Raw genomic sequence first — 24,486 nt, 5'->3', positions numbered from 1 at the left:
AAGCAATTTCCTACTATCCCCCCTTCCTGCAGTACCCCACACTCTTAAATCTTCTCCAGAGGGTTGGAGAACCCTCCAGAGAAGATTTAGAGAGTCCAAGGCATTCCAGGGGATTGGGAGGATAGCTGAACCTCCAGCAGGGCTGAGTGGCATACAACCCAGGAAGGAAATGGCAGGGAAAAAATGTCATTACAGTAAGCCCACAATTTACACACATTTAACCTCTACACATTCAAGCTTTACATGTTAGGCGAATCTATATATACATCTGTATTTACACACACACAAAATAAAAAGAGGGTGGAAAGGGGGCAGGCATCTGGGAAAAAAGACTTTGGTAATCTCACCCACCATTAAACCCAGTGTGTTTTGACTATACATGATTTTCCGTGATCCACAGAACATAGAATACACATCTATTGTATTCAACTATTTTCATTCTACTACTCCTACTATCCTCTCAGTGTCTCAGCTACCAAAACTTATAAACATGCATTAAAATGAAATGTACCAAAAAAAAAAGATTTTGAAGTCACCCCAAATGAAACAGGAACATGGAAGTGCAATTATTTTAAAAAGTTTTATATCTCTTTCTAGTGTTTGTAAGTAGCTTTGAGTTCGGTTTTTTTAAGTGACTGATAAATATACTACTACTACTATGAGACTTTTCTATCACTGGAACCTAAATGCACATCACTAACAAAATTATAAGATTTGTACCTGGAGTCTTGACGTTTCTTAGCTGTGACGGGGTATCATAAATTTCCAAAATCCAGTCACCAGCTGCTTTTTCACCCCAGCAATGAGTTGTCATAAACTCCCAGCTTTTAAACCCTTCCATGGAATGGTCAAATAACCTTTTAAAGAAACCAATAATAATATAAACTAACATAAAAATACAAATACAAGAACAAATAAGAACATACTTTTGCACAAATGTTTTATATTATATAAAGTAATGTTATTAAAGAAACCAGGCATGCCCATAAATCCAATTACAGTAATGGATCCAGTTAAAATGTACATTGGAGTTCCTGTCTCCAACTTCCAGGAGAAATGCACGCAGGGTTATTCCTTCATTGCAGGGGGTTGGACTAGAAAACCCTTGGTCTCCCTTCCAACACTATGATTCTATAGGATGCTACAAAAAGAGCCTGGGAGGAATGACATGACATGAAAGTGGGAGGCTGCCAGAGCGTGGACAACTGAGACCAGCCTATCCTGGACCAGGAACAGCTATAGCTGGTGGTCCAGCTTAAGCAGGACATAAGCACTCAAGTGGCAGCTTGAAATTCAGATGCAACCCTTCCCAGAATAGGTTGTACACCTAATTTCCAGACATGGGAACTACCCACCAATAGCACCTCCATCTCAACAGGATTCAGCTTCATTTTTTGGCCTCCCACCGAGTCCAACACCTTCTCAGCCTCTCCTGATTCTGATGGAATGTAGAGATAGAGTTGCATGTCATCAGTACACTGATGACACCATGCTCCCAATTTTCACATGCCAGCTCCCAAGAGTTTCATATAAATCTTAAATAGCACGGAACAGTGGTTTTCAACCTTGTTGAGTCCACGGCTCCCTTGACAAACCACATTCTTTTTGGGGCTCCCCCATGGAAGCCACGTATACTGGGGTTCTTTTACAGGACATGCATAAGTGGGGACTTCTCTGTTCCACCCCTGCCCCATTCCACCCTGCCCCTTTTGGCGGCTGTTTTTGGCGTGCATGTAAGTGGGAGTGCATGTGTTGATGGGAACCCAAGCAATGCCACTGCTCTGCAGGGCTGAGCTGACACACTCCACATGGGAGCCCCAGCCTGCCTTTCCTAAAATTAGGGGCACGTGGGGGGGGATGCTGGAGAGGGCAAAACAAGATTAATGGTTAAATGGAGGTGGATTGCCATCTGTCATGCATTGATCTAGTTGAGATTCCTGCATTACATAGGGTTGGACTAGATGACCCTCAGAGTCCCTTTCAACTCTACATTCTATTATCTAAAATATCTCTGTAACAAGCTGTCAGGGGTTCAGGAGCAGAGACACAGGAGATGGAGCAAATGGAGAGCGAGGAGGAGGAATCCGAGGGGGGTGTAGGCAGTGACAGTGGTCGGAGAGATTCCACGAGTCTCTCCAGCGAATCGGAAGATTCACAGAAAGGAGCGCCGATGGCCAGGGCAAGGGGGGTGCCAAGGGGGAAACCCCAGAAGGAAGGGGCCAGCGGGGACTCCCTGAGCAGCAGTTGGAAATCAGGACCAGCTTCCCCACCAGAGCGCAGTGGGGGGGAGGAGTCCCAGGCATCGGGACCAGTGTTCTCACCACCAGAGAGAGGAGATGAGTCAGGATTGACCACGCCTCTATCGGAGAGCGGGGAAACGGTCAAGAGGAAAGTCACAGGCTGGGCGCGCGCGCCAAGTTCAAATGTACAGGCGAGCGGCACAGCAGGTAGCCCGGATAGGGAGCCAGGTCCTAAAGCCCGCCGGAAGGAAGGGCAAGACTCAGGGGGGTCAGCGTCAGAAGAGTCCAGGAAGGAGGAAACCCCAGGGGGCAGAAGGACCCAGAGGAGGAAGGAACAGCGCAGGAGGTGGAGCCGGGCTAGGATCTTAAACTGGTGCGGAAGGGATAGTGACTCAGAGGGGACTTCGCCGATCTAGAGTCAAGACGTAGGGCTGCACACTCTGGGGTTTGAAATGGAAACTAAACTTCAATAAAGACTTTTGTACATTACATCAACCGGGCGTTGGTCCTCTGTGAGCTGGGACCTAGAGGCAGCTCTGACACAAGCGCTTGTTTTAAACAAAGTATTCTGACTTTCAAAAGTAACCACTAGGCAATAACTTATTTGAAAGGAAATAAAGTTCTTGTTTTGTTCTAAAAGTGCCTCAACCTTATTTAGATTCATTGGTTGAGAATTAATTGGTCACAACTTCCCCTCTACATACAGTAAACGCTACCACAGTTAATAAAAAAACCTCTGTTGTGGGAATACAGGAAAATATTTATCAAATAACACACCTATAATAGCAGTCAGGTTACCCATCTTCAGTGGGGGTGTGTCTGTCACACTTTCCTTCACCACTTTTTTGGGAAATATTATATAAACTGCTCAAATCTCTTTATTTTGTAACACTGAAACCTTTGGACTGCTTAAACCTGAAACCTTGGACTGCTGACAATTGATTTCTTTTTTTATAATCCTTGAGTATTATAAAACTTGAACAATGAAATTAGGGAAACCAACAGTAATATCAATATTGAATTTGAATGCCTTCTTCTTTATTAAAGGCCCAAGCCCAAGAACATTTCTGCTGGCCCTGCTCCTTAAAAATAAAAATAAATCTTTCAACACAAAGCTTTTGTTACATTTCTTACAAGGTTGATTGGTATGCTGTGAAGTACAGTCATACCTTGGATCCCAAACGCCTTGCGACTCAAACGTTTTGGCTCCTGAATGCCGCCAACTGGGAGGTGAGTGTTCCGGTTTGCGAACATTCTTTGGAAGCCAAACGTCTGACGCGGCTTCCGTGGCTACTGATTGAGTGCAGGAAGCTCCAGCAGCCAATCAGAAGCCATGCCTTGGTTGTCAAATGTTTTCGGAAGTCGAACTGACTTCCAGAATGGATTCTGTTCGACAACCAAGGTACAACTGTACAGTACTAGTGAGTCCTGAGCACACACTATCTTAATTTGCTCAGAAACTGCCTTACATACAATAAAAATATAGGGCCCTGGAACATTGCAAAATAGCTATTCTTCTTTAAAAAATGTGTCTTTTTCATACTGTTTTGCAGTTTGAAAGAAACAAAAGTAAATGTTTTCCCCACATCTACTTACTCGTGCTGTTGTTTCCTAGTCTTCAGCAATACTTATTTCCCCAGAGCCATAGAATCTATTTATTTTTTTATTCACTGCCTGCCTGCCTGGAATGATGCTAATACATTGGAACAGCACTTGTTTCTGTCAATTATATCAACAGAAACACTCAGGGCCTTTTGGAGGTTTCATCAACATCCAGTTCAGACAGAGAAGTTGAGGCGTAGGCTATACAGCATTAAAAATGGGTAGAATACTTTTTAGAATTATATTTTTCACTGAAAAAAATAGAATGGAACAGTGGAAAGCAAGCATCTCATTAAAAAAACAACAGGCTGAAGGGGAGAACAGGGCATTTTGCTTGTTTGCTTTCACAGTTTGATCAAGAGCTTTCAGTAATTCAGTGGATGGTCAGGGTATCTGCCATGCGGGATCAATCTAAAGTTCCCTGGACTCCAGCAGGGGCTGGCAAGATATTCTGAGGAAACTCAGAAGCAAGGTGTGGGAGCCCTCCTGCCCTTCTGTCTGCCCACAGGATCGGATTCACAGAAGTATATTGCCTCTGAAGATGGCATGTTCCATTTCTTGCGACTGGGGCTGCTAGCTGCTGAAAGTTATTTTCTCACAATACTATGCTAAATAAACCATAGTTTAGGGCAGCACTAGATCTATTGAGGTTAAGCTATAGGAGGGCAGATTTTGGTTTAACATCAGGAGAGATATACTGGTAACAAGAACACATGGACAATGAAACCAGTTGCCCAGGGATGGGCCACCTCCACTACAGCTCCTCAAGGAGAAGCGTTGGAGACGTTCTTGCTCTGGAATTCCTCCACTGAGCAGGGGGTTGGACCAGATGCCTTCCAAATTTATGATTCTATGAGTCTTAAAGGTGCCTTCCAAATTTATGACTCTATGAGTCGCACTGAAAGTATGTGATCCCTGTCCCTTTCTAAGCTTGCGTTTTCCTCTTATTTTCTTCTGTTCTGTCTCTTGAATATCCAGTCTAACCACGTGAAAAGGTAGGTGTTAACTGTCATAACTTTTACAAACAATGCAAAGACTCCAGCAAATGACAACAGAATCCAACCAATACCTAAAAGCAAACACTATCATTCTCACTACCTTAAGGTGTTTTTTAAAATGAGTAACCACCATTAAAAATTGAAGTATTCATAGACAAAACCCTAACACTGTCTGATATAATAGCTTAACTGTCTAATAAAATGCACAATGAAGATTTGTTTATGTTTTAAGAGTTCAGGTGTTAAATACATCTTTGCAGTTCAAGCAATCTCAATAATCGCTTCCAAATCAAACCCACAAGATTAATGATGAATCAATGATTTTTCCGACTTCAGTAAAAACATGTGAATTGCTGCTATTAATCATGTGTATCCAAGGTTCACTGTGTCTGAAAAAAGTGTCTGAGTCAGTAGCAACACAGCACTGACCAAGGAGCTGCCAAGGCATTCTTGAAGCTAACAACATGCAACAATGTTTTCAAGCATTGCTTATCCTATCCTTATTGCATTTTTGTATTCAAACAAGCTCTTTTCTACAGAACAATGATGATGCACATTTTCAACTGCAGCAACAGACCACCACATTTATCTTCAGTTACTTGGAAAGAAAATAACCTTGTAAACATTATTTTTGAATCCTTTTAGACATTTTTAAAAGAGTGTACAATAAATAATAATAATAATAATAATAATAATAATAATAATAATAATAATAATTTAAATTTATATACAGCCCTTCATCTGAAGATCTGAGAGCAGTTAACAAGATAAAAATACAAGATAAAAGCACAAATAAATAGTTAGAACAAAAACAAAACAAAACAAATCCTCCCAAACACATTTTAAAGGCCGTAGAATATTAATCAGCCCAAGGCCTGGTTGAAGAGGAATGTTTTCGTTGGTGCCTAAAGATGTATAATGAAGGCACCAGATGAACCTCTCGGAGGAGAACATTCCACTGCAGAAAAGGCCCATTCTTGTGTGGCCACTCTCTGGACTTCTTATGGCGTGGAGACACAAAGAAGAACCTCAGGTGATGATCACAGGGTCTGGGTCAGTTTATTTGGGGAGTGGGGTCCTTGAGGTACTGCAGTCCTTCAAAGGAAAGCATGGTGGGTGGGGGAGACACTGATGACCTACCTTTCCAATATTACTTAGGATAACCTTAAAATAAAAGCTGCCAATTACCCCTGACAAACATAGGGTATGCCACAGGCAAAGTTTAACGCTTCTAAAGTTGACTTAGAAGTCATGAGCATAATTCTTTCCCACCAATACTTAACCATGTATTGTTTTCAATTTGAATTTATGTACTTGATGCAGGCTGAACTTTATGTACCTTTCTTTTTATTTCTCTGTTTTGTGTATTATCTAGACTTGGACAGAGCCAAACAAAATGTAGTTTAAGGCTCGCAGTGCCAGCGGATTAGGCCAAATGTAACAGCTATACTAAAGCAAGATCACAAAATCTGACATTCTGCTAGTAGTGAAATGATGGTGCTGTAAGCAAGTATGCTAACTGAGGCTCCAATCCAAAACTTTTCATGCAGCATGTTGCATGCATAATGTGGCTGTCCTGTCCCCTCCTCCCCATGCATGTCTGTGCACTCTTTAGAGCTGATCCTAACAGTTGAAGAAGAGTTTGGATTTGATATCCCACTTTATCACTACCCTAAAAAGCCTCAAAGCAGCTCACAATCTCCTTTCCCTTCCTCCCCATAACAAACACTCTGTGAGGTGAGTGAGGCTGAGATCCTTTGAGAAGTGTGACTAGCCCAAGGTCACCCAGCAGCTGCAAGTGGAGGAGCGGGGAAGCGAACCCGGTTCACCAGATTATGAGACTACTGCTCTTAACCACTACACCACACTAGCTCTCAAGTTGAGAGACTCTCCAGATCAATATGGGACATGCAACAGAGAGAGGGAGGAATTGTAAGAACTTGGGAGACTTGCACCAAGGTGGGAGACTTGGCAACTTGCACATGTGGAAGTGTCACCTACTCAGAGGTGGATTTAGGCCAGTGCAACAGGTTGTGCTTCACTGGGTGCAGAGTCTAGGGGAAGCCAAAGGGTGTTGCAACTATGATGTAGTGAATTGAACAGAATAGAAGGCGAGAGGCAGGGGTGCAGAATTTTGGGTGTGCCACTGAAGTTTGAAGGACAAAAGTTCACCCATGACCTGGTCATGCGAGAGCACTAGCTAACAACTCTGGAGACTTAGCTGAAAAACTCCTCACATTATGCAGTATCAATTCTAAAGTGACAACAGCCCTAGCCAGACCATTAAAATTAATAGACAAGCCTTTTTCATCATTTCATTGACTCAAACCCAACCAACTGATTATGCTGAAGGATTCTTGGGCCACTTGTCCACTTACCCCAGAAAACAACCTCATAAGAATCAGAGTTCATAAAATATCCAGTTAGACGCTCTTGATCAGCACCAGAACTCAAGAAAGACAGACAAGATCAACAATGGAACTAAGGTTTATGATAGTATAATGTGTGAAACACTCAGGTCAGACATGACAGGCTGGAACATCCACTCTGGCATTATCCTTATTTTGGAAAGACAACTTTAACAGCACGTCATTAGCAGCTATTCCTCCATCAACCATCGTCTTGCAATATTGATCTTGTTTCACTTCCTCTGTATTCTGCAATGATCTCATCCCTCAAGGATTTGTCAAAATCTATTGTGCCCAACACTAAAGATTACAGCCTTATTCTAGCCACTGTTGATATTAACAGTGGCAGCAGATCTCCAGTTCCACTTCATTTTTTTATTCTCTCCAAGACATAGCTACGCGGTTTCTCCAGTTGCCTTTATTTAAATTGGGTGCACCCTGGACAGTCAACCCTTATTGGACTGAAACTTGAATATGATTATTATACCTGTTAGCCAAGAGTTGAGATTTTGTTCCAGAAGGAGAAGTCAAATAAATTGCCAGGTCACCTCTCCGGGGATGTGTGACAGTGATGCGCACAACGACATGTTCCAGGTAGATGACATGATGATTGGCATTATCTGCGCAGCCTGTCGCCTTGTATATTGAACGGACACCATTATCTGGTCCATTACGAATATTATCTGGCCGTATTGTTCTGTTTCAAAGACACCAACATAGTCATGGTCTCCAGTGAATACTAAAAATAATTTGTTATAAATCACTTTTATCCTTGAACTGTGTATTGAATTTTGGTGATACTGAAATAGGCTTAAGCAGGACTTTTTTTTACATGCCTGGGTAAGCTTAACATTCTATTCATTAGATGAAATCAATTATACCCTCACATAAATAGTACTACAGGCTAAAAGATAAGCATCACCACAGTTAACAAGAAAGCAAATCAGTTTACAGAAGTTCCAGATTCCAGAAAACAATTTATATCGTCTTTCATATTTTTCTATTAAAAATTATTTGAGCTGTACGAGTAGCCTCTTCTGAAGGCACAAATGAGAGATGATACATTTAAATCACAAGCCACCATACGTGTCCCTGAAGTCTGGTTCATACAACCGTGTTAACCAAATGATAACTTTCACACACAGCTTGATATTGTGAAACAACTAAAGATACATGCACTATGATGTACGGTAGATTCCATATCATGTAAATCAGTAACTATCCTTGGAAGTGAGCTTGTCAAAAAGAAAAGTTATAACCAGGGCCACCAAAAATCAAGGCAGGCTTGGAGAGGTGAAGGGTGGAAACAGCAACCAGCCCCAAGGTGTTAGAAGCTCTATACATTATTAAACTGGTTTCTCTGCCAAATATGTTCTAGTTTACTTTTGGCTCAGGCTTTTATAAGCCTCCATGAGGCTGTCATTATAATTTGATTGGAATTATTAGATTTAGGCCTGATAAATACCACCTTAGAGAGAAAAGTTGAGATAGGAAACCTGAGATCCAGACCACAAATAACTTTTGAATTATGGAAAGGGAGGACTGCAGCAGAATAATGTACAAAATTGCCACTACTCATAATATCCTGGGGCATTGTCTCTGTGTTTGCATGGAATGCATAGGGAGCACGATGCTGTGAAGAAGCAGTCCACTGAGCCCCACAGGGACCTCGCTGTGTATGGGCACAGCACCCGTACAGTATTCATCAAAGTAACAAAGGGTTTAATTAAAATAAAAATCAGTCTGAATGGAAACTTCATAAACTGCAGATTCACAGAACAGCAGCACAAATATCATTAATATATTTCTTTATTCAAAAACCACCTGATGTGATACCTGCTGCAGTCCTCCCTTTACTTGTGTGAGCTCAGTGAATGCATGTACAGAAGGGTGCAGGGATTTATGTTGCACCTGTTTTCCTCTAGTCCTGACTTCCATGAATTCAACTGCAGGTCTGAGCAAAGCATGTGTATGGTACAGACTGCGCATGCATAGACCTCCCTGATCATATATCCAGAGCAGACATGGACTGGGAGTGAGAGCTTAGATCTTGGACCCAGAAATGTTTGTGAGGTAGAAGTGTACTGAGTGCTGTCACTAGATGGATTCCTCTCAAACGTCTATATATTATTATTAAACACAAAGCATATTATATTAATGATATAATTTGTTATCTAGTATATCAAAGCAAACCAATAGATCCAGAACTACAAAAAAGAGGTTAGGGTCAACAATCAAACACATGGAAGAAAAGGAATGGCACGGCATGCTGCCTAAAATGTAAAAAGGTGCGTCTCCCAGGTGAGAATGTTCCCCAGTTGGGGAACCGCAGCTGAGAAACCCAGCTGAGCACCCAAAGGAAAAGCTAATTGCTGACTTGGCACTTGATCATATTGGCTTGTTGTGAGTCTCACAGGCTAACAAGGCCCTGGCTTTGGGACCATGGTTTTTATAATATGACGCTATTTTCAATGGCAATGTTGGCATTGAAATTATAATTAAAAAATGAGTTATATATGTGCTTTGATTTGTAAAACACAAGCACAAAATTAAGTGATCTGCCAAGAATCTCAGAAATCTTCAAATGCCCAGTAGGAAAAAAAAAATGTTTGAGAACCATTGCCTTAGGATTAGCTTACAGAAAACCAAACAAATACAAGCTGCAATATACAGCCACAGTAAATATATATGCATGCATATGTGTCAACAAATGTCTTCAACAAGCATTACTTGATTTGCCGATCTGTATTTTCAACACACACATGCTGTGGAGGGACTGTTGTCCATTTTTCTGCTTCTATCACCATGGCTTCAGCATCCATCAATCCAAATCCATATAAGTGGCTAACTGCAAAATATAAACAGAATTGTTTACAATTACAAAGTAATTGTATGCTCTTTCATAGAACACAACACACATTACTGCTACATTCCTCTTAATTCTCCTCCCTCACCTAATTGCCAAGAACCATACTGCATATAGTTGCCAATCATATCTAAATTCATTGTTCAATTGTTAACTGGCGAAGTCAGATATGGGTCTGATTCACAGATACATGTGCAATCAATTTCCCCATGTGATTGTAATGCAATTACAGAGTTTGTGGCAGCTGGAAAAATTGCAACTAAGATCACAGAAGTGACTGCCTGCAATCTTTGGATATCACCTGGTTCACATTAACATTTCTGTATGTGGCTGCATGCCGGGATAGTGTTTAAACAAAAGTGTGGCTTGCAGAATGATAATTATAGAACGGCAATGTTTCTGCTTGGATGCATCAACCAGACCTACAGCTGAGATTCTATAATACCAGAAAGCAATAGAAAAATGCCTGGGGGAGCCCATGTGTGTGCACCAGATTATCTTTGAGTCTCTTTGGGCAACACTGCCCCACCTTAGCTGGTGCTTCCCCCAAGCTTTTAGAATGAAATGTTGGAATGTTATAAGGAGTAAAAGCCATAATCAGAATCCACAAACGCCATGAATATGATACAGCATAGACTATAGTATAGATTTATACTGTAAGCTCTTTTTCGCTTTATTGAAGCTGAGTTTTGCTTATGTTAGCTGTATAATGTATCACGCACAGTTATCATGTGCTCTAGGACTCATAACTTTCAAGGCAATTCAGTAATCCTTACTGTTAATTTTAAGCATTTGTTGATGGAAATTATAATTAAACCACGTTAGAATTGCATACATAGTTCAGCTAGCACCCTGATTCCATCACGCTCTTCAAGCTATGGGTAGAAAAAGCTACCGTCCTATTGGCAACTTGATTTTGAATGTATTTTATTTAATAAGTCTATCTTTTTACTCCTGAGAAAAAGATTACCGCCCAAGGTTGTAGTACCCACATTAACTTCCCATGGCTGATAAGACAGTACACTTAATGTTTCAGAACTTTACTTTTGTGACGAACAAAGAGTAGCATTAACATGTGCCCTGCCATTTTAAACAAAAATGCACACACACAAGTGATTTAGACCCCCTGCCAGCCAAATCAAAACAGCCTCAGTGGTATTATTATGGACGTCCATGTGCAGCCATTCCAGACAGCTGATATTTGGCTGTCTGCAATGCTCACACTTCAAAGGCCCCAATCACATGGATTTGGCTAGCAGCTCTAGGTACTGAGACAGGCCCATCATTTTCACAGACTGAATAACACCAATTTGGGAAAACATTACAGAGTTGATAAAATCATCAGCTAATCATCTTGACAAAAAAGATGTGCTTACTCATGTGACCACACCATTAAAACGTTATCCATTTTTATATGTTTAAATTAGAATTGCTTCTGTTGCTGAACTTGACATTATCATTTCCAGGAGCCTCTGGCAGTGCTATAAGATTCCTTTCAGGTAACATGTTAGAAATGGAATTGCATTAACAACTTCTTGGAAAGATAATGGGTGGGATATATACTTTTATTTATCATGAACTGCAAAGCTCTACCTGAAAAGGCTGATGAAATACTGTCATTTCTGTGCTACCAAAGGCCACCACAGCCTCTCTGCTGCTCTAAATACATGTCAGGTATACTTTTACATCAATGTGAGTATTGTAGCAAGGGATCTCATTGTGAGCCAAGTAGCAAGGTGACCTGTGACTCACAAAAGCAGGGTAGAAGCATGTGGAAGACAGACACCTGCTGATGCAGTTCTCAACTAGCTTGACTGTCCAAAAGAAGTAAATTATTTATACTGTTTAGGTATTGTAAATGAGGGAAATATCCACTTACTTTAAAGAATATCGGAACTGTGCAGTTCTGAAGCCTAGCTTTTCTCTAGACTACACAGAACGGTCCCCTGTGACAGTGATGTAGTGCTACATTTTGAAGTGAAGGCGCTCATCACGGCAGTCCCATCCGGACTCATGCCACCCCAAGGGGAATTCACAGCTTCACCTCACCTCCATTATACAATTGTGCAATGAAGTATTGCCAAATTGCTAGCATGAAGTAGAAAAGGAAAGAGCTATACAGCATCTGCTTGATTATTTCTCTCATTCTTTGACTTTTGCTATGTTCCTCTGCCATAAACAATGTTAAACACTTATACCTCACTTAGTTGCCAGAGAAAGGAATGTCCCTCCATCTTTTTTGTGCTCCTGCATATGTCAGTGATCCTGCTATGAAAAAGAAGTCCCAAATCTGTTCTCCATACCACCGGATATCAAGTATGGCACAAGGAGACTGGATACCCATATCTTCCTGCCTGAAATACTGGTGCTTTGCAGACCACAAACCTGCCACAGGGATATGGAGATGTTTGATTTGGGGAAAAGAGCAGATCAGCTTCTTGCTCCCTCCCCCATAAACTATGTCCTCACCCCAGCAAACCATTAATTAGTGTATGTGCTAGCATTGCTTCTCAGTAGAGTCCTGGTGGGTTACAGGATCTTTAGGAAACTTTGAAGATGTGCTGGGAGGTGTAACTCCAGTGGTTTTGGCAAATCTATAGATTTAAATATTTAAATCTATATATTTAGACTATAGTATTTAATCCGAGAAGGGACCCTAGTCTTGCTTGGGTTATTCCTACACAAGGGATTCACTGAATCCCCATGGGATAATAGCTGTAATACTGTGATTACCATTACTGCTAATTTATTTATTTGTATGACTTTTCTTCAGCAAAAGGGTTGCCAGAGTAGCACACAATATTAAAATTACACATAAAACAGCTAAACACAAAACTGTCATCCTGGATAGATAATAAAAACTCAACCAATCAGCAGTTAACATCAGCTAAAGTTATGTTGAAAAGTCTATGACCTCTAAACAAACAGGTCTTTGCCTGATGTAGAAAAGACTGCTGTGTGATGTCAACGGTGTGTGTGTGCACACCACGGGGCATGTGGGGCATGTGTGCCATGTCATCACACACCTGGTGTGCTGACGTCCCTCGTGCACATAGCAGAGTATGGTGACATAGCGGGTGCACATAGCGGGGCCTGGTGATGTTGTGTGTGTATGCCCCATGGCGTGCATGCCCAGCTGTGCTGCGCTTTGTGGGTGCCTGGCCCCCACATTTAAAATGTTGTGTGAACCACAGCATGCAGGGCCCCTGGGACCTAGCTCCTAGGGTTGTAAGCTATAGCAGATAGAGATCAATAGTTCTGAGGCCTACAAAGAAAGGACAGAAAAGGGATGTTCCCTTGTTTTTGCAAGAGAGTGAGCTTTTATTAATTATTCGAAAAGTTGTATGAGGTGAAGTAGCAGGTTGAAAAGGAGCCTTGCAGGACACACTACAGTCTATTAAGCTTTCTGTTTCTATTAAAGCACACTATAAATAAGCCAGATCTCAAGCAGAAAAGAAAAATGTAGTTTTCTGAGCTGAAAAAATGAATACTTAGAATTCATTTGGCTGATGGGAATTTAAAAACACTGTTTGCTAAATAGTCATAGTGAATACTAGCAGCCCATTCTCCAACACGCATAGCTGGAGCAAATATAAAGACATACACCCACACACTCATTTATCTCCCATTACTGTGGGGAGCAATGGGTGCATTTCTAGTTCTTTCCATCTGTTTTCTGGCTTGAAATCGGTAGGAGCAAGGGCTCTGAGGCACAGCGTTGCCATGCAAGCAAGTTAATCAGCCCACTGAAAAGCCATGCTGACCCACTTTCAGGTGCCAGCTCTCATTGACTCTTTGTTGAGTTTGAGTCCTTCAGGTTTTTGCTGTTTTACTCCTCTGATTTCCCTTTTCAAAAGAAAGGCATTCTTTCATTTTCCCTACTTGCTTCTTATTCATTTTTCACAGAAAAAGGCAGTTCTCCCGCATCCTGTGTTACAGTGAAATCCTAAACTTGTTTTCCCAGAAGTGTTCCACAGTGTTCTATAGAATCCCTAGGAAGGTGTAACCAAGAGTAATCATGTCTACTCATAGTTAGTCCTACTGAATTCAATGGTGCTTACTCCAAGGCAGGTGGGGCTAGGATTGCAGCTTAAATCAGTTTTAGAAGCTTGCTTCCTTAATTTCTCAAATAAGCCTTAGTAAGAACATGTCATGGAAGAAATATGTTTCAGCCATCAAGAGAATGATGGTACATTTCTACAAGAAACTCAGTCTGATCAGAGTAATTCATTCTATGAAAAACAGGCATTTAATTGTTATTCTTGGCTGTAGTTGAGGACAATAGTGAAATATTACACGAAATATTGCCATGTGCAATAGTAAAGTACCGATCCATTCTTGCCAACAGCAGTGTGCAATTCTCCCCCCCTCACATCAAATTCAAAGTTGGATATTGTTATTTAATCTAAATCATTTGCTTTTCCTTGATCCAAAACTAACAAGAGGTTTAGAGAGAGCTACAGTTTTATTGGAACCATTGCTCAGCTTTCATTGCCAAACTAATTTACTTAAAACTATTCTTTTTATTTGGGTTAAAGTTGATTCCTCAATTCCACAGTTATGGGGGCCATTTAGTTTTTCCCCTTTTCCAAATCCAACATGAGGTTATAGAACAATTTTGTTAGGTCACATTCTGTTCTTGGTATCCCTTCATCTATGGCATTAATCAGGCAGTGAGGTGTGTGTGTGTGTGTGTGTGTGTGTGTGTGTGTGTGTGTGTGTGTGAACCCCACCCTAAAATATGGTTGACATATACCAGATGGCTCCCAAAAGCAGCTTAAAATAAAAGACACAGAATTACTGCAAGTGCATATGAATATTGCAATGTTTCACATATATACATATTGACAAATACTGTAAAATACAATAGATTTCATAAATTATTGCCACTATGGCAGAAAACATGACAAAAATAGTATTCTAGATATTAGCATGTATGAGCACATACAGAAAACAAAATGTGCTGCAAAGAATTTGGTTGATTCCTGACAACCTATTTATTCATCCTGATATGTTTGCACGAAGTTTGCTTGGTTAGACAACATCGGCTGTTTTTTGAACATTCATTCTCATTTGTTTGCAGGGTTATATGATGCTGTGCTAAGCAATTGTTACTTCACTCTTTACGGTGCATTTTCCAGTCAATTCCCCTATTGCAAAAGGTCTGATTGGGTCCTTTTTTGGGGGGGAGGGTGTTATTGTTCCAAGAACTCTAAATCAACTTTGGGCAATCTGAATCTGCCAGCATGTGAATGAATCCCACATGAAAATAGTGCCTCAATATCCCACATAATATGGCAGTGTACTTTCCTCCGGCCCTGCCATTTTATATATTTTTGTGCTTATGATACCGAGCCAAGATAGGGCACAGATGAAAAAATATGCTCAGAGAAAAGTAGCTGGCAAGTCTTGCCTGATGACATACATCTGGGGTGGGGAACCTCAGCCCTGGGGAGCAAATGTGGCCCTCGTGGCCTCTCTATCCAGCCCCCAGGACATTCCCTCGGCCATGTCTCTTCCCTAGGCCATTCCCCAATTGGCCATGCTTTGCACCTTCCTGGCCTATTTTTAGCGGGCTGGAATGTGTCCGGAAATGCCTGCTGCTTGCCTGGATAGAGGACGTTTGCATGGCTGGACTGTAGTCCACCAGGCAATGGTAAGAGTCCCGTCTATTGCTCCACCCCCTTTTTTGCCTGACGTCACCCACCACGTGCATGCAGCCCATTTTAGTTTTATTGTTTTCAGGAACCAAAGGTGAAAGGGTCATATTTCCTTCTTAAATTACTGCATATGCCTTTTTGTTATTCAGAAATTAAATATCCATACAATCTGCATAAAGGAAATATCTTATAAGCTTAGAAATATTGTATTGGCAAATATTTTTCCCAGGACTACCATTAAAAAACAAACAACTTTCTGCAAATGTGGTAAATGATGTCATTTATTATTTTGGCACAAAGGTGGCATACAGCTAATAGTTTACATCTTGAAGTTTGTTGGTGCACTTGAACTTGGAACTATGTGTTGGTTAGCTTCCTTTGTACTAGAGATGGAGAACTTCTCCAGAAGTTGTTGGACCCCAACTCTCATAATTCCTGTCCATTGCCCGCAGTGGCCACGGCTGAGGGCAGCTGGAGTCCAACATCTGGGCAGCCACAGGTTCCCTATCCCTGCTTTAAACCATGATCCTAAATTTATAATATAGAAATACGTCTAACTGATTTCAAGGAACTTACTTCTAGGTAAGGGTTGTTTTGATCACTACTTTCAAAAAATCATAATGTTGTAAATACTATGCTAAACATCAGGCTTAAAAAATCACATTTAGGCTTCCCAGTCTAGGAGTTAGCTGAAGAGCATTTTTGCCTCCAAAATCAACCTATATTAACTGTTCCAATCAGGTTTCCTCTAACTTGCATATGGCATAGCTACATGATACAAGTGGCTGGTAAAGCCACAAGGAGGCAGACTTCCCAAATGTTTGACCTCATGGTCTTGTTTATCTTATTAATCAAAATAGAATAGCTCTAACTGGCAGGCAAAGTGTATGAGATTTTTCTCTTTTGGAAGGTGGAAAAAAGGGTCTGCAATGATAAATAGGAAGGGAATACTCACCCTTGTAACCAGCCCCATTGGTTTTCCAGTCATTAGCAATCAGATGCCCTGCCCGTGAAGTCCTTACAATGATATGCTGTATATCTCTCCATGTCAGTAGTCGACTAGGGAAAGACAGTGAACAGTCATTTTACAACAAAAAAATAAGAAAAGCCCAAGGAGGAGAGGGAGGGGGTGTCTCAAAGCAAAGGACAGAAACCTTTCTCAATGTATTCCAGCCAATATACAACGTTAAAAGACTGCAGTAAATTTCAATCTTCATAATTTTCAGGGCAGAAAAGTTTTTACAAGCATGAAGTGGTTCATAGTTAGAGGAAGAACATCTGTCTGTCTGTCTGTCTGTCTGTCTGTCTATCATCTATCTATCTATCTATCTATCTATCATCTCTCTCTCTCTCTCTCTCTCATCTATCTATCTATCTATCTATCTATCTATCTATCTATCTATCTATCATCTATCTATATCATCTACCAGTGGTTCCTAAACTACTTTCCCCATCAACCACTTGCTGATGTCTTGGAGGACAACTTAATGATCTCCCCATCCCCTGACCAGAAAGCGACGCCAGTGTCACACTGCTGATGTGGAGTCTGCAGAAAATCCCATTCTGGGGCATTCTGGGGACAGAGAGCAGTAGGGGCTATGTCGGCCTCACTGCCACCACATTACAGTGTTCCAGACTGGTGCAAGATTTGCCTGCACCCTGACCTTTGCTCCCATCTAAAGTGAATAGCATGGCTCCAGAGGCTTGTGGCTTCATTAAACCACTCTCTAGAAAAACTGTAACAGAAGAAAATAATTGTTTCTTTTATTTATTTAAACAATTTATAGAATGCTTAACTCTGTAGTGTCTAAATGGTAAGACTACTTATCTGTCCAAGAGCACTGAAATAATAGGCAACTTATGTTTGCTTTCAGGTCTAACTGTGGTTTCTGTTAGCAGTGGAATTGTGAGCAACTTCTGCTAGTCTTGCTGCCCTTTTCCTTTGCTGAGTCTGCTAATACATTTGAATTAGCAGCAATCAGTACAGTTCATGTCCAGGTTATCCTTGACTTTCATGTTAGTACATCAATGTGTCGATCACCCACCAAAAAACCCACAAGGATTGAAAAAAAAAATCCAGTCTCTAGAAGCATCTGAGCAGTAAAAAGAAATGAAACAGTAATATGGATGAGATTAAGTTGTCAGGTAAAATAACCATCCAATTCCCACAGATAATTCAAAAGGGTTTTTTGTCCAGCTCAATTTTGAACAGAATCCATATTCTTCCTACAACGGAATTAACCTATAGCACTGGGACAAATGCAGCTGTTGGACACTTTAAAATAAAACACATAAAGATTTTCTACTATACTTCACATGCAATTCCGCAAATATTTTTTAATAATAATGGTAATATTATATGCATTCCAATCCTACAACTAAACAATAAAATGTACCATAGAAGATTCAAATAATGCTTGATTTCACAAATATGGAAATTAAACAAAATAAAAGTAGGAAATGAAAGCTCAAGTACTCATCATTGCCTGCCAAATTTCTATCTATAACTGCTTGACTATTTGTTGGTGCATAAATGCTCTCATGTTCCCATTAATACAAATAAAAGTGGCTTGGAAACATTCCCCAAATCATCAAACTTTCAAAAAGGTGGAACTGTGAATATTCTGGGAAGACACAAAAGAAGTATAACTTTATGCGCCTGCTATTCAAACTACAGTGCTGAATTTGTAATTTTCCTAATCCGTTTTAATATATTCCAGACAACATGGTCTGACAAAGAGTTTAGCTTTTTGAAACATTGGATGTGTAGATATTTTATAAAAAAGCAAGCATTGCCATTCGTTATTTTCTGTTGTAGATTAAATCTGTGAGATTTTCAAAATTCAACTTGGTCAGGAGAAATAAGTGCTTTGTGTTGCTGCTGAGGAGAGTGTGCCACTTCGCTTTTAGCTATATGCATACAATCAAGATGATAAACTTCAGATTCAGGGAACTAGAAATGGAAGTATGAGGAATCAATGCACATGCCAAAATTAATGCAAACATTAAAGCCTTTGTGTAAAACTAGGATTCCCCTGGGCAACAAAAGTACATTGATTCCACCAGTTCTTCTACACTCATTGATGGGGGCTCCCACTCTCTGCCAGGTTCAGACTGGAAACAGAATGAGGCCATGAATATGAATTATGATGTTAATAATTTCCAGGGGAGATGTTGCAATAAAATACAGTGGGACCTCGGGTTAAGTACTTAATTTGTTCCGGAGGTCTGTTCTTAACCTGAAACTGTTCTTAACCTGAAGCACCACTTTAGCTAATGGGGCCTCATGCTGGCGCTGCGCCGCCGGCGTGTGATTTCTGTTCTCATCCTGAAGCAAAGTTCTTAACCCAAGGTACTATTTCTAGGTTAGCGGAGTCTGTAACCTGAAGCGTCTGTAACTCGAGGTACCACTGTACATAGGAAATATGACTTATTGCTTTAAATATATAAAATTATATTTTATTGCTACAAACTAGCAACACAAATGCCAAAAATTAAAGCATAGGCCTCACTTTGACCAACAATGTTTATGTGTTCAAATGCAGGATTTTAATAAAATATTTTCTCTTTCCTATGTGGTATTAAACCCGATCCAATCAATAATTTGTTATGTATTGAAGTTCTCACCCTGGCCACCAGGAGTATCGTGTATATAGTTTTCACTCCGGTCCACGTCAGTTAATTTGGGCGGGAAACCCTGGGTTGTTGTTGCTACAATGTTGACAGCCGGCTGCCTATAAAAGCAGGCCGGCTGAGCTGTTTGCAGTTCAGTTCTGTTCCAGCTTACAAATAAAGAGCTGCTTTGGAGAAATCGCTGCGTTGTCTGCTATGTCTACCCACTATTTAACACTGGTGACGAAGGTGGGATCGATGGACAACAGAGCACAGCCTGATGCGGCCACCCTCTGAGATGAGCTGAATCACGGAGCTGAAACACTGAGCGAAATCACAGAGCAGAACCAATTCAGAGCTGACCGTTCTGGCTAGAGCACTGTGTTCCATCCATCGCCCTCCACGTCGGCATCGGAACCATGGCTTCACTCATGCCTCTACCACCGTTTGCCCCAGCCTCTGAATCATGGGACTGCTACCTCGCTCGGTTTGACTGCTACGTCCGAGCAAATGAGCTGACAGAAGTATCACAGGAGCATAAGCGGGGCCTCTTCCTCAGCCTTTGTGGCCCCAAAGTGTTCACAATGGCCTGAGCATTGGTTGCACCTCTAGCTTTCCAGGCAGAGCCGTGGGACACAATTCAAGAGAAGCTCCGCAACCGCTACGTGCCAAAGCCGTCCAAGATTGCTGCCCACCATGCGTTCTACCACCAGAACCAGGCAGGGGGGAGTCAATTGACAACTACACCACCGCCCTCCGACAGGCTGCAATGCACTGCAAGTTCCAAGACTTAGACGATGCCCTGATGGATCAAATCATCTGCGGGGTCCGGGACATCCGTCTGCCAAGCCAGACCTCACACTGCAGAAAGCCATTGAGGAGGCCGTGGCCTCGGAAGCTGCTGAACTCTCCGCCCAGGAAATCCGCCCAGGAAATCCGCAAGGTCAGTAGCCCATATTTAAAAGACTATGTTCACTGGACAAACTGCACATGTAAAGCTGTATGGTAAATAGGGTCAATTAATATGCTTATGTGCCTTACTGAAACCAATAAGGGTATTGCTGTATGTAATGGAACCACTATGATTGTAACTAATGCCTTATCTCGGTGGGGAGGGGTGTTATGTATTGAAGTTCTCACCCTGGCCACCAGGAGTAGCGTGTATATAGTTTTCACTCAGGTTCACGTCAGTTAATTTAGGCGGGAAACGCTGGGTTGTTCTTGCTACAATGTTGACAGCCGGCTGCCTATAAAAGCAGGCCGGCTGAGCTGTTTGCTGTTCAGTTCTGTTCCAGCTTACAAATAAAGAGCTGCTTTGGAGAAATCGCTGCGTCGTCTGCTATGTCTACCCACTATTTAACATAATTTCGCTAGTGAATGCTCTTATTAAATATACCTGCAATGTGCCTGTGATGGGATAATGAGCTGCTTGTGCGTAAAAGCTTGATCCCTCTGGGGTTTGGCTGGTCATCCAAACCGAGGCACTAACGGAGCCCCCAAAGCATGGCTCCGTCAGTTGCTGGTAGAATCTGACAGTGGGCGTCTACGGAACTTACGCCAACATAAAAGCTGTTTGACGGACATGCGCCTTCGTGACTCTCTGCGTGACAGTTTCCGGCGAAGGGTGGGAGTTCCTAAGGGGGGTTTTGTTCCCTCTTCACTATTCTCACTAGAAGTATCCCAGAGCCTCCCCTCCGCTGTAACTCCTGCACTCCCCCTGCTGGTTCCTTCTTCTGCTGCAGAGTCTCTCCTATTCTCCTGGAGCCTGTCCACCACCTGTCCTTCCGATGGCAGTTCCCTGACATCCACCTCCCCCCCCAGGGCCCCCTTCACCCCCCCGCCTCCTCTCCCACTGGCGGTGAGGGCGGAAAGCCCCTGAAGGAGCTCTCCTCATCGTCCGAGGATTCAAACACTTCTAGCCACGGCGTACCGTCTCTCTCCCCGTCTTCCTCTTCTTCGTCGGAGACGGCTTCCTCACCCACCCCTGACTCTGGGAACCCTTCAAACTCTCCTTCCTCATCGGTGGTCCCAAAGTGTTCCCTTCTAAATCGTGCCACGGGTTGCGGTTTTTTTGGGAAACGCTGATGAAATGTTTCTATTAAAACCTCGTCATTGACTACCTCTGCTGGTACCCAAGTGTTTTCTGACTCTACTTCCCCCTCCCATTCTACCAGATATTCCACCTGATTCCCCTTCCACCTGGAATCAATGATTCCTGCCACGTTCATGTCGCATTCTCTCTCTTCTATCACGGGCGTTTGGGTGGCCTCTCTCTCACGCTCCCCCCACTCACGTCCCTCTCGGTACGGCGACAGTAATGACCTGTGAAATACTGGGTGTAATTTCATGTGACTGGGCAGTCTGAGTTTGAATGCTACTGGGTTGACCTGCTGTATGACCTCAAAGGGTCCCAATCTTTTGGGTCTCAATTTCTTACTCCCGCCCTTGAACGGTAGTCCTTGGGTGGACAACCACACCCGGTCTCCCACCCTTATAGTTTCACCTTCCCTCCTATTTCTGTCTGCTTGCTTCTTATATTCTTCCTTGGCTTTCTCTAAGTTAAGTTGAAGCTGATGGTGGATCGCTTCCATCTCTTCAAAAAAATGTTCCGCCGCCGGCACGCTCCACCTCTCCCCTCCCTCTCCTGGGAATGCCCGGGGATGACACCCATAATTTGCCAGAAAAGGACTCATCCCTGTGGACACGTTCTCCGCGTTGTTGTAGGCAAATTCTGCTAGAGGTAACTTATCTACCCAATCATTTTCTCTGTCTTTTACATAACACCTCAGGTATTGTTGTAAAATCCCGTTTGCCCTTTCCGCTTGCCCATTTGTTTCTGGGTGCCGGGCAGTAGAGAAATTGAGTTCTACGTGCAGTAAGCTCATAAGTTTCCTCCAGAACCTGGAAGTAAATTGTTTCCCTCTGTCACTGACCACCCTCAAGGGGGCGCCATGCAACCTGAAAATATGTTCTACAAACAACTTGGCGGTTTCCTCCGCTGTGACCGCATGTGAACAAGCTATAAAATGACACATTTTGGTTAATAGATCTACCACCACCATGACAGCTGTTTTGCCTTTGGATTTTGGCAGGTCCGTCATAAAATCTATGGATACTGCCTCCTATGGCCTTTCTGGCGTGGGTAAGGGTTGTAATAGCCCCGCTGGCGCCACCCTCTCTCCTTTCGCTCGCTGGCACCTGTCGCAACCCCTGACATATTCCCGTACGTCCTCCCTCACCTTGGGCCACCAAAACTCTCTGGTAACCAACCACATGGTTTTGTGCTGTCCAAAATGTCCCGCTGTGGGGCTGTCATGCAACTGCTTGAGTACTCTGCCCCTCAGTTCCCCATCGGGTATGTACAGTGCCCCTTTGTAATACAACGCCCCGTTCTTTTCTTCAAACCCCCCTGTGTTCTCCTCTGTCCTCCTGAGTTCTCTGAGTTTCTCTTGGGCGTATTCATCGTTCTCAGTACCCTCTATCAGTTCCCTCTGCCCCACCAATGCCGCCCCACACACCCAGCGGTCTTCAGGGATTACATGCCTTGCCTCAGGCGCTCCCTCCCCCTTTAAGTACTCAGGTTTCCTGGAAAGAGCGTCCGCCCTCACGTTCTCGGAGCCTGGCACGTAACGAATCTCAAAGTGGAACTTGGAGAACTCCTGGGCCCATCGCACTTGTCTCTGGTTCAGCACTCGGGCTGTTCTCCAGTATTCCAGATTTTTGTGGTCAGTTCGGACTTGAACCTTGTGCTGCGCCCCAATCAGCAAGTGCCGCCATTTCCGGAATGCTTCATGAATGGCGAGCAGTTCTCGGTCGTATACTGTGTAGTTCCTCTCGGATTTGTTCAACTTCCGCGAGAAGAATGCACACGGTCTCCATTCAGACGTATCTTTTCCCGGCTGGAGAAGCACGGCCCCCACCGCTCGGTCTGACACGTCAGTCTCCACTCTCATTGGTTGTTGTAGATCCACGTGCAGAAGTTGCTCTTCCGACGCAAATGCCTGCTTTAGGCGTTCGAACGCCCGCTGTGCTTCTTCCATCCAAACAAATTTCTTTTTGCTACTAAGACAATCCGTGATGGGCGCTGTTAAATGGGCAAAGTTTTTGATGAACTTCCTATAGAAGTTTCCGAAGCCCAGGAACCTTTGCACGTCCTTCTTGGTCTTTGATGTTTTCCATTCCAGTACCGCTTGAACCTTGCTGGGATCCATGGCCAATCCCTTGTCAGACAACCGGTACCCCAGGAATTCCACCTCCCTGGTATGAAACTGACACTTCTCCAGTTTCACCCACAGCCGGTTTTCTCGCAGTTTGCTCAGTACCTCTCTTACATCTCGCACATGCTGCTCCTCATTCTCTGAGTACACCAGGACGTCATCTAAGAACGCTACGCAGTTCTTGTAGAGCAATGGCCCCAGGACGTGATTCATGAATGACTGAAAACAGGCGGAGCCCGCTTGTAATCCGAAAGGCATAACCAGGTACTCAAAAGCCCCCAAGGGGGTGAACATAGTGGTCTTCCACTCATCCCCCTTTCTCACACGTATCAAGTTATATGCCCCCCTAAGGTCCAGCTTGGTAAAAATTTTCCCTTTTCTCACCCGTGTCAGAATGTCATCAATTCTAGGCATAGGGAAAGTCACTGGTTCTGACACTGCATTTAGGGCCCTGAAATCACATACAAGCCTGGGTTTACCCGTGTTTTTTTTGTCCACAAAGAACACTGGGCTGCCCCCCACCGCTCGTGACTCTCTGATGAAACCTCGCTTGAGATTCTTGTCAATGAACTCCCTTAACTCCTGCATCTCACTGTCTGACATTGCATACAGCTTGCCCACTGGCAATTGTGCTCCTGGGAGTAAGGTAATTTGACAGTCAAAGGGTCTGTGCGGGGGCAGTTTATCTGCTTCTTTTTCGCTGAATACGTCAATCAAGTCAGCGTATTGTGGTGGCACCTTCCCCTTGTCCATCACTTCCATCCCTGCTAGAGTGGCCCTGGCCCCTGCCTGAGCCTCTCTCTCCTTGCAGTGTTCTAGGCAATGTGCTGATCCAAAGGAAACCACTCTCTGATGCCAGCCTACTAGCGGATCGTGTAGTGCC

The 24,486-nt window shown here is 42.8% G+C and overlaps 1 protein-coding gene across 5 annotated transcripts in view; it reads right to left on the bottom strand.

Moving 5' to 3' along the window:
* The window catches only part of LOC310826723 (proprotein convertase subtilisin/kexin type 5-like), a 165,458-nt gene that overhangs the window by 15,229 nt on the left and 125,743 nt on the right, over positions 1-24,486 (bottom strand). For all 5 annotated transcript variants that reach the window (XM_083701929.1, XM_083701932.1, XM_083701931.1 and 2 more), the window contains 4 exons: positions 16,730-16,833; positions 9,979-10,096; positions 7,736-7,945; positions 721-857 (listed from right to left, as the gene is read on the bottom strand). In XM_083701929.1, coding sequence (XP_083558055.1) covers positions 721-857; positions 7,736-7,945; positions 9,979-10,096; positions 16,730-16,833 — 569 coding nt within the window. The remainder of the gene's footprint in view (positions 1-720; positions 858-7,735; positions 7,946-9,978; positions 10,097-16,729; positions 16,834-24,486) is intronic.

Source organism: Podarcis gaigeae (genome assembly GCF_964106915.1).
Source record: "Podarcis gaigeae genome assembly, chromosome: 11".
NCBI lineage: Eukaryota > Metazoa > Chordata > Lepidosauria > Squamata > Lacertidae > Podarcis > Podarcis gaigeae.
This window is presented reverse-complemented; position numbering and strand designations above follow the sequence as displayed.